The sequence below is a fragment of the Labrus mixtus genome, chromosome 16 (genome assembly GCF_963584025.1).
Source record: "Labrus mixtus chromosome 16, fLabMix1.1, whole genome shotgun sequence".
Classification (NCBI taxonomy): domain Eukaryota; kingdom Metazoa; phylum Chordata; class Actinopteri; order Labriformes; family Labridae; genus Labrus; species Labrus mixtus.
Window position 1 is genome coordinate 5,750,672 of NC_083627.1, and position 10,555 is coordinate 5,761,226.

Sequence of the window (10,555 nt, forward strand, 5' to 3'; positions counted from 1 at the left end):
CCACGCCCCCTCTCTGGAAGGGCTCGGGTGTCTCGGGCTTTCTCGCTCCATGTCCTATTGTTTACGTTGAGAAGGCAGACTCAGAGGGCAGAACAAACACCTAGCTGTGGGAGTGTCACCCACCTGGGGGAGGGGTTACTGCCCTTTGTGATGTCATGAAGGGAAAATCTCCAAACGGCCTGTTTGAGCACACATTTTCTGAAAAGTGGAGCAGGCAAAAGACGGAGAGGATGGACTTTTCTCATCATTGAGGGGTTTGTAGACAGACTAGAGACACATATTAGTGTTAGAGAAACATGGTGAAGTGTATTTTACGTAAGTGACCTTTAACTTTCCCAGGTCACATCTGAGAAACAGATTTGTGTTGATCCAGAAACTTTTAGAATGAAGATTAAAATGGGACAAGATGGTGAAACATTAGTAGTAAAAAATGACGATGGGATTCATTTGAATATGAACACAGACTGGTTAAAACCTTTCCTCTTTGTGTGACTCTTCTTTCACTCCGACAGGGGGCAGATCTGCAATCTGTTGGCCAAATTTCCATTCCGCCCACAACAACGCACCACTAATGGTCTATCATCTGAACAGCAACTACAACGCCATCAAAGGCCTGATGACAGTGGAGGGTGAGTTCAGCCTCGGAGGTTTGAGGAGGGGAAGAACGTTTTGCCTTACACAAAATCTTCACTTTATCTCCTCTTGTTTCGTTTCCAGATACCACGTTCGTTAATTTCCAAAGCGTGTGCTCGGGCGAGGCAAACATCATGTTCATGACCAACACCGAGAACGAAGACCTGCATCACCCCGTGCATGTGTCACGCATAACCACGGTCGACAGCATGGAGGACTACAAGGTCTTCATCCACAGGGCTTCTTTAAAGTAAGTCATTGTACATCAAATGAGACTGTGAGATGACATCACTGTGACAAGAAAACAAACTTTTGAGCTTTGACAATTTTAGACATTTTTAGTGACCTTAAACTGGTTTTTAAATGTCTGAATAATCATGCGCCGCCACTGTCTGCTGAATTAGCCACTAGGCATCAGAGCACTCATTCAATCAATCACACAAACCTCCTTTTGGTCTGTCTGCTTTCTCTGCAAAGGGGGCAAAACTGTGGAGCGCTCTACCGACCAGCTTAAAACTGGAGACCAACTGTAACGCTTTTAACAGATCTCAAATCAGAACAAGAGTGCTCACATGAATAGCTTACAACTGGTCTATTGTCTGATCATGTAGCCTTGGGGCGGCTGTGGGATCCTTACATGTAGTGAGAAAAGAATGAAGAAGTATGTCTAATGCCTCGTAAAATAAACCTCAAGAAGCCTGAAATCAAAACAAATCATTTAATTTGATCTCTTCTGAGAAGGTTTTCATTTCTCAGTTCTTAAGTTTTGACTGACCTTTAACCTTTAAACTTAGAATCAGATGTGGATTATATTTTGTTTTTTTGTGCTTCAGAAAAATCAACCCGTCAGACTGTGTGGACATGGACTGTGACGGCAAGAAGAAGACCATGTTGAAGGACTTGGACGGCTCGTTCCTGGGATCGGTGGGGACGGTGCTGCCCCAGTCTGAGTTCCAGTGGGGGGGTGACCCCAGGAGGGGGCTGGGCGACTACCGACTCCCACCAGTCATGATCACCAGGAAAGACGGCAGCCCCATCCCTGTGGACCAGATCGCTCCAAACAAAGGTGAGCAAGCCAAAGGAGAGAGACAATCTTGTTTTTTTTTAAACAAAAAGAGACGATGTTTGGACTACAAGGTGGATTGCTTGACGCATTGTTACACCTTTAACCTGGCTGACAGAAAAGGAGGGACGAGATAACGAGAAGGGACAGATATCTGATAAACGTTAAAAAGTGTTTTCTAATAAGCCGTGTTGCTTCATTTGTCATCAGGTATAATGAGGAAAAACTGCACGTATGTGAGTTCCTGGCAGAGCTACAAGTGTTTCGGGCTGAACTACAGGATGCTGGTGATCGAGAGTCTCGACCCCGACACGGAGACGAGGCGTCTGTCCCCCGTCGCCGTGCTCGGAGACGGCTTTGTGGATCTTATTAACGGTAGTTCTGTTGTTCTGAAAATGTTTCAAACCCATGAAAAACCTCTGTAACAACATTTTTTTTAAAAACTGTGTCTTTAACGTTGTGTTTCTTTGCTCTCAGGTCCGCAGGATCACGGATGGTGCGCGGGCTACACCTGCCAGCTGAGAGTGTCGCTGTTCCACAGCATCATTGCCACCGGTCACTCCTTTCAGGTCTTCTTCAGCAGCACCAGCCCTCAGAAACTTCGCCTCATGATGCTCAACGCCCATCCATCCGAGGTCAGTGCAAAAACTGTAAAGACTCTGCTGTGGACATAGATAATCGTCAGAAAAGGTAAACGTTGTGTTTTTTTATTTACTTACAGAGCGTCATGGTGTCAGTGTTCTACTCCAAGCCGCAGCGGATGGACGTGTACTCAGACAACAACTTAATCGCTCCGACTAATGCCGAGTGGAACAAAGACAAAACAGACTACCAACTGAAGAAGCCTCTTTATGCAGGTACTGAAGCATGACGGACACAAACATGATGTGACAGGAACAGGCTGACGACAAAAACAACCACATCATGGGCTTCACTTTGTTTTAAAGAGCCCATATTCTGCCCTTTTTGGGGTTCGTATATTTAATCTATGTTCCTACTTTTCTACGTTCACAATAGCTGAAGTCCAAAAAAAGTGTCTGTTTTCATGTACTGCTCCTCCTTGCTCCCTCTCCGCTCTGAGTCCGTCAGCTGCACTCTGTTGAGCCCACACTGTTAGACCCCACGTGGGCCAAGTCTGCTCTGATTGGTCTGCCGATCCGCTCTGTCGTTATTGGTCAGTTGCTCAGCACTCGTCTCGGAAATTTCAACATGAGCTGCAGGGCTTGCCACAACGAGCCAATGGGCTTAGATCAGTGATCTCACACTGACAATGACGCCGCACTGACACATTTTTATCGAGGGGGGCTAGAACCGAGCGTTACATGCAGCTAATGCCACAGCTAACAGGAGGAGGTAGGAGAAGCCGCGTTTCTGCGGACTTTGAATTTTTGCACATAGATGTGCCTAAACATGCACAGGACACTTGGAAAACACACTAAAGGGCATATAAAACCAGAAAATGCATAATATGGGACCTTTAAAAAAGGGAAAAGGTGTTCACACAGTGTTCGGCTCCCAGGGGGAAATTCTATTCAGACCAACAGGGCAACTTTTCTGGTCTGCAAGATCTTCATCAGGCACCTGTAGTGGGACACAAATGGTCTCCTGGTCATCTTTGATTGACATATGAGTTAGACACAGAAAATAAACAAAGATGTCTCTTTTATTGTTGATAGACGTGTTTTAAAAACTGATGGTCAACGTTGTAAATTACATTTTAGATGATCTATTTATTGGTTTTCTTTTCTTTAATCCCTCCAGGTCAATACGTCCCTCAACTAAACGCCACCAAGGGCGCCAACTTCTTTGACCCAGAGAACCAGATGGTTCAGGTCGTCCTGAGAGGCTCCGATCCTGCTGAAATCCGAATCTCTCCGATCCTCTTCCTCTCCTTCGATCTGCCCACCATGACCGAGGACGAGTTCTTCGGAGAAAACCTGGTGCGTAACCTCGCAGCCTTCCTCAAGATTCCCTCCAATATGATCCGGGTCACCAACATCATCCGGGAGGGCGGAGGCGCGCGACGCAAGAAGAGATCTACGGGTCTGAAGGTGGAGGTGCAGATCAAGAAACCTCCGGTCCAGCAGAGAGACAACAGCACCAACGGTTAGTAGGAGAGGAAGCTGGTGACCTCCGGATTCAGATTCAACTTTCTAATAGTTCAACATGTAACACTGCTCTGTTCTCGTGTCAGGTGATGAAGACTTCTCGCAGTTGAGGACCATAGCCGATGACCTGGGTCAGGCAGCAGTGTCCGGAAACCTCAGCAAGTCCATCGGCTTCAACGTGTCTTCGATGGGCGTCATCGCGCCTCCTCCTGCGTCATCAGACCCAAGCTGGAAGGAGGTGACCATCGAGAATGACATTGACCACGTGTTTACATGCGTTCTGTGTTGTTCTCTTCTGAAATGTTTTTTTTTAAATCTCAGGAAGCTGCAAAAAATGAGACGAGGGGGGAGGCCGAAGTGAGCTACGTGTCGAGCGTGTCCAAGCTGCTGCTGATCCTGGACCCGATAGCCGGGCAGCACGTGGGTCCTCTGCTCCTGCAGCCTAGTCTGATGGCTGTGGATGAGAAGGTGACGCAAAGACGACTATAAACAGATTCCTTAGAGGTCAAAGCAAAGATCTTCTGTATGTAAACTCTGATCTGTGTTGTTTGCCTGCAGGGTAACTGTGTCTCGGTGGGGGTGACCACGCTCACTGTAACAGCCACCCTGAAGGACTCCAGTGGAAACCCCGCAGAAGGACTAGAGGGAAACACCACCATCCTGTTCGACAGCTGCTGGGCCAACTTCACCGACCTGTCTATACTCGACAGCGGTACGTTTTCCCCGTAATACCTCAAAACCGAGATTAAATAATTCCGTTTCAGATCTTTTTTTTTTTAACTTATATTGTCTTTGAATCGCCACAATAATGACCCCTCCTCGCCCTGCAGGGGAGAACCTCACCATGGTCTTCACGCTGAAGGAATGGAGCTCCAAGTCGCGCGCCTTCACCGTGAAAGACACTCCAACCACCACCGCCATGACAACGATGGCTGCAACCAGCCTGTCTCCAACGACCCCCAGCACGCCCGAGGCCACCACACAGGACGATAGCATCTTCAGCTCCAGCACTAAGCTAGCTGCCAGCAGTGCCTGTGTGATTAGCGTTATCTACAACGTCGCCTGCTGCTCGTCAGGGTTCACCTGTTAGACGTCTCTGTGAAGCTAAGACGGTGTTATGAAGGAAAATGCAACTTTACCCTGAGAAGCTCTGCTAAATACAAAGAGGTGATCCTTAATATATATGACACAAAGGGATGGTTTTTCTTATTCTTTTTTTTTTTTTGGGGTGGGTGGGGCTACATGTTGGTTAAACAGCACAGAAAATAAATGAATGTTTCTCAAATCCTCGAATGTGAACCAAAAAGGTGATATCTGAAGGAAGACTTACCCCCCCTCACTTTGTCTCTTTATGGTCTCTGTGTGTGTAAATGTGTGTGTGATGTGATCACACAATGAATGATACATAATCAGGTGCCATTGATTTTAAATCTGTATCATGAAGGGATGTTTATTTTTTTCTCTTTTCAATAAATTCAATTTTTCAGGGATAATAACCATCCTGGTCTTTTTTTCTTTAATGAATAAAGCACTTTTTTAAAACAAGGTTACAAAGAAAGTCAGGAGAAATGTGAGGAGGACAATGATTGAAACGTTAAAAACAAAATAGTGGAGGATTATACGAGGGCTACAAATGAAAAGGAAATTTAAAAAATTTAAAAAATATTTAGTCCATTCAAGATAAAAAGAAAAATGAGTTTGTTTCTGTAGAACATTTCTAACAAGGCAGTTCAAAGAGCTTCACACAAGACATCAACAGCAACATGACAAAGAGAGAAATAAACGTTAAAATAGAAAATGTAAAAAATCAGTCAAACAAACAATAATCACAGAGACGGTTAAATATGAAGATACTTTAAAAAAAAAAAAATACACAGGGAGCGCTGATGGCCTAGCGGTTATGTTACATGCCCCATGTGTGAGGCTATAGACCTGGTTGTTATGGATGTGGGTTTGAATCTGACCTCTGCCCATTGATCGCTCTCCTCTCAAACACGTCCTGTCTCTCTTCAGCTGTCCTATCCAAGACAGCCAAAAAGGCCCAGAAAATAACTTAAAAATATATAAATGCATTAAAATAAGATCCAAAAGAAATACAGAAACATGACACTAAGTGAAAATAAGATACAAAATATATACACCAATTTACTTTTGAGATTTGTGTCGGGTCTGTCAGTAACAGTGGACGATTACTATAAGTATAAAGGGAATAAACCGGGAATAAAAGAATAAAACCACTGATAGATAACAGACTAATTTGTCTTAAAAAATTAAAACAATTATAGGAAACAATAAAAAGATAACTGATGCTGCCTTCATTTGGAATAAAAGCTTTGTGGATTCAAACACACTCTCGTTAAGAGCACATCTATAACCATGTTTCTTTAAAAGACATTTAAAAGTATAAGGTATTTAAAGTATCTGTATTAAGGGTATTAGCATTGACTCTAAGTATTTTTTATAAAGTCTATAATTCAGAGTAAAGGCTCTGTCCGTGGTGCTGAATGAAGCTGATTGGCTACATGTCCATGTTCTTGTTTTTGCGCCGGTGCATCACTAGATGGCGCTAAACTCCGCTTGAAATCCTAAACCAAGGCTGCACTCTGAACTCTGGACTGCCGTGATATTGTAAGGTAATGTTCAAGAAGACAGCAGCTGATAAAAATGATGAGGAAAAACTAGGATGTGTAGGAAAATGTTCTGTGTTCTGAGAATGTAAATGGGAGTTTGTGCGCAAGTCGACGAGCGTCTTTTCAGCGCACATCTGGCCCCTGAGAGAGGGAGGAGCGGGCCGACAGAGGAACAATTAGTTTTACAGCCTTAATTTGCGCCCTCCATTTACCCCTTACGATAACAGTACAATGTGGGCGTGTTCTCGCCCCCTCTTTTTCAAACTTTGCACCGCCTGTCCCTCCGAGCTGTGCGCACTTTGCGGAGCAGCCACTTGCTGCCGAGTGGATGCCGAGTTCAGCTCCGCTTTCTGCCCCGTGGTCCCCCCCCCTCCCCATCCGCCCATAGCTCAGGCTCCGGCTCTGATTCAGGACGAGACCAGAGGATGGATTTCCATCACTTCACTCTTCTCTGCGGGGCTCTTGTGTTTGTTTGGGAAATCCCCTGTTGTCAGACTCTCGCTATTTTCCCTCCAGCTGCGCCGAAGAGCAGCAAGCTGACGCGGATCTTTGGCAGACAGGAGGCGTCTAAGTATTTTAAGGAGATTTATTCGCCACCTTCCATCGACAGAACCAATAAAGCAACATCCAAGGACTCTGTTGAGCCCCATGACTACATGTTGTCTATTTACAAAACCTTCTCAACAGCAGAGAGGCTGGGACTCAATGCCAGCTTTTTCCGCTCGTCAAAGGCTGCAAACACTATTGCAAGTTTTGTGGACATTGGACAAGGTAAGCAGAACTTTGTGTGTGTGTGTGTGTGTGTGTGTGTGTGTGTGTATGTGTGTGTGTGTGTGTGTGTGTGTGTGTTGCAGGTATGTTTGATTGAACATCCATGACTCATATTTTCTCTCCCAGCTAAATGCCGTGCAGACAATAGTGAGATTCCACATTTCTGAGGTATGCACATCATCTCCGTGAGAATGCGTCTGACCCTCCTGTCTTAATGCTTTCCACAGATGACCTCCCACTCTCCCCTCTGAGGAGGCAGCAGTATCTGTTCGACGTCTCAACCCTCTCCAAAAAAGCGGAGGTGCTGGGGGCCGAGCTCAGGATTTACACCAAAGTGTCTGGGAATTTCAGGATATCGGAAACAGAACCTGTCGACATCCAGCTCCTCTCCTGCCACGACCACCAGCTGCTCGACTCCAGAACGCTGGACCTGCAGGATTCCCACAGGCCGAGGTGGGAGGTTTTGGACGTCTGGGAAATATTCAAAGAGCAGCGGCACCTGAGCCAAGGGAAGCACTTCTGCCTGGAGCTCAGGGTCATGCTGGACAACCCGGAGAGGGAGCTGGATCTGCACCTCCTCGGCTTGCATCGGCACGGCAGGCCTCAACAGAAGAAAGCCATCTTAGTGGTGTTCACCAGGTCCAGGAAGAGGCAGACCCTCTTCAGTGAGAGGAGGGAGGGGAGGGTGTTATTGGGGCTGGAACGGAAGGCCAAAGAGAGGGGCCCTGGTGCCAAAACCAGCAGGAGAAGGAGAACTGCCGCATCCAAAACCCGTCATGGTAAAAGACATGGCAAAAAGTCGAAATCCAGGTGCAGCAAGAAACCGCTGCATGTTAACTTCAGAGATCTGGGCTGGGACGACTGGATCATAGCCCCGCTGGATTATGAGGCGTACCACTGCGAGGGGGTTTGTGACTTTCCCCTACGCTCCCACCTGGAGCCCACCAACCACGCCATCATCCAGACTCTGATGAATTCAATGAACCCCAGCAACATGCCGCCCAGCTGCTGCGCACCGTCCAAACTCAGCCCCATCAGCATCCTCTACATCGACTCAGGAAACAATGTGGTGTACAAACAGTACGAGGACATGGTGGTCGAGTCCTGTGGCTGCAGGTAGTCCATCACATGCACCCAACAAGGTCATGATTTATACCTCGAACACTTTATTCATGTTTTCATGTATGATTCTTGACTAAGCTTGTCCGGCCACTTCACCATCACAGAGATTGTAAATTCATGAAGATTTAAAAAGATAAATGTGTTGAAAACTCCAGCCTATTCCACCAAATCATCCAAAGTTACACATATTAATATAATCACCAGCTGTTTTACAGACGTGAGTGAAAACACGACAATTGCAAAATAAATTTGTGGGAAACTCTTAAAATAATCAAACCTGTTCTAAAATTCAGTTTGAGCGATTCTTAAAGGTAAAATGTCAAAATGATCTCATCACGGCTCCTTAAATGTGAATACTTTCTGACATCTTTACGCCACAACGACAGTAAACTTTATTTTTTGAGGCATTTGAGGACGTAATCATCCTGATTCATCCTTTTCACAATATTCCGACATTTTAATGAACAAACGCAGTTATAGATTAGCTGAAAATATTTAACAGATTAAAAGACACTGGAAGTGATCTTCAGTTTCAAACCCCTAGAGTTAGATAAGAAGATAAACATGCCACACACCTGTCTGAAAAAAAGTAAAAATGAAGTTGTTGTTAGCAGCTGGTTAGCTTGGCTTAGCATAAAACGGATAACCAGCTAGCTGGGTTTTATCCAAAAGAAACAGAGTCCACCTAAAGTAACATAATACTTTTTGTCCATGTTAAACAGACAAAATAAACACACTAACATGAGCTTTGGGAGTGCATTTTTTTGTTTTTGTATTTTCGCATAAAGGCCAAGCTAGCTGTTTCTATCTTACATTAGTATGCTAGGCTAAGCTAACTGCCTCCTGTGTAGCTTTATATTTCATCAATTGCGTTGTATTTACCTTCTTCCCCCAAATTGTCAAACAGAAAGTCAGTGAGTTCCAAACCTGTTGATATATTCTTTTAAAATACTAATTTAATATCTTCCATTTAAGGTGAATTCATGTAATTATTGGGAATGCAGAAATGAAAGGTTTAGCCATTATTTTGTCTTTCACAGCGGAAACAAGTAGCCTACTATGTCCGACATGAAAGGGTCGTTTGACATTTGACTCTGGTCTTTGATAATATTAGAAAATATTCCGTATTACATCCAGTAATATAATCAATCCAGTTCAAGTTAAGATGTCGTGCAAAAACGAGATAACAATATAAATCGTCCTTGATAAGAACTTGTCCAAATGTATTCAAAGTTTCTGAGGATCAATGAGAGTCAATCTGTTTTATTTAATTACACCTGTGTGGCTTGTTCTCTTAACTACTCTGATACTTTTTATCTTACACCCTGTCCCATCACAGACGTCAGACTAATACGTTTCCAGTAATAAAAAAGCAGATTTTAGCTCAGCGGCCGCTATGACTCAGGGAACGTCCTCGAGTGCTGGAGAGATGTGAAGACTGAACCATCACTCCTCTTTTCTCACCGTAACCAACGCAGGGTTTCTCACATGTTTTATTATCTTTTTTTTTAATCGTATCGCTGAGAAGGTACTTCATTTTGTCTGTAATGCACTGATGTTCAAAAAGGTACCATGTGTAAATATTTGAAACAGAAATAATAATTTATGTTCCTGGATGAATAAGTTATTTCCTTTTTATTGTCGGCTTTGTTCTGTTACAGCTTCCAGACGGCATGAGTCACACATCTGGATGTTCAGGTTCAAATAAACACATGTGGGAAATGTTTTGGTAATCAAACATGACAGCTATGTTCTGGTCGCAGACTGTGAAATACCGAGGCATCATCAGTGTTTGTGTTGTTTCTAAGAGATAATTATTCACCTCAGAAAAAGAAGTGTTGATATTCGGTGAACGCTTCTCTTAGCGTATGAATTGTTTAAAACATAAGTCGCACATTTTATACATCCTATATTTTGTTTTCTTTTATTTACTGGAATCTGAAAATAATATATTATACTGCTGAATAAGATGAATGAATAATTCAGTGTGATGCCACATTGTTTATATATATTATAAGGCCTTCTCTTTGTCTCTCCAGCATCAAACAATGCGATGTATACTTACTGCAGAAAAATGAGTTAATGTATTTTTACAACTTAAATTAATCAGTTAAATTGTTTAACCAAATAAATCTATTCTTATAAACGGTGTGAATCGTAAGATATGTAGTAAATACATTAAAATGTCTGAGACAGAAAATGTGCTCTTATTCAAGTGTGGAATCATT

General features: G+C 43.8%; 2 protein-coding genes across 2 annotated transcripts in view; both read left to right on the forward strand.

The window, feature by feature from the left end:
• Nucleotides 1–4,954, forward strand: part of LOC132991282 (fibrocystin-L-like) — a 46,844-nt gene extending 41,890 nt beyond the window's left edge. The window contains exons 67-77 of the mRNA XM_061059991.1: nt 513–629; nt 718–883; nt 1,467–1,699; nt 1,907–2,071; nt 2,174–2,331; nt 2,418–2,553; nt 3,458–3,802; nt 3,891–4,042; nt 4,126–4,272; nt 4,363–4,516; nt 4,635–4,954. Coding sequence (XP_060915974.1) covers nt 513–629; nt 718–883; nt 1,467–1,699; nt 1,907–2,071; nt 2,174–2,331; nt 2,418–2,553; nt 3,458–3,802; nt 3,891–4,042; nt 4,126–4,272; nt 4,363–4,516; nt 4,635–4,894 — 2,033 coding nt within the window. The 3' untranslated portion in view covers nt 4,895–4,954. The remainder of the gene's footprint in view (nt 1–512; nt 630–717; nt 884–1,466; nt 1,700–1,906; nt 2,072–2,173; nt 2,332–2,417; nt 2,554–3,457; nt 3,803–3,890; nt 4,043–4,125; nt 4,273–4,362; nt 4,517–4,634) is intronic.
• A 1,796-nt stretch (nt 4,955–6,750) lies between these two features.
• gdf6b (growth differentiation factor 6b) lies at nt 6,751–8,328 on the forward strand. The gene is made up of 2 exons (XM_061060344.1): nt 6,751–7,205; nt 7,433–8,328. The coding sequence occupies exons 1-2, from the start codon at nt 6,860–6,862 to the stop codon at nt 8,323–8,325; spliced, it is 1,239 nt and encodes a 412-aa protein (XP_060916327.1). The 5' UTR covers nt 6,751–6,859; the 3' UTR covers nt 8,326–8,328.
• The last annotated feature ends 2,227 nt before the right edge of the window (nt 8,329–10,555 follow it).

Excerpts from the sequence above, each read along its gene's own strand:
- gdf6b (XM_061060344.1), top strand. The coding sequence starts at position 6,860 with ATGGATTTCCATCACTTCACTCTTCTCTGCGGGGCTCTTGTGTTTGTT. Across the intron at positions 7,206-7,432 it reads TTTTGTGGACATTGGACAAG|ATGACCTCCCACTCTCCCCT; the intron begins GTAAGCAGAACT and ends TGCTTTCCACAG.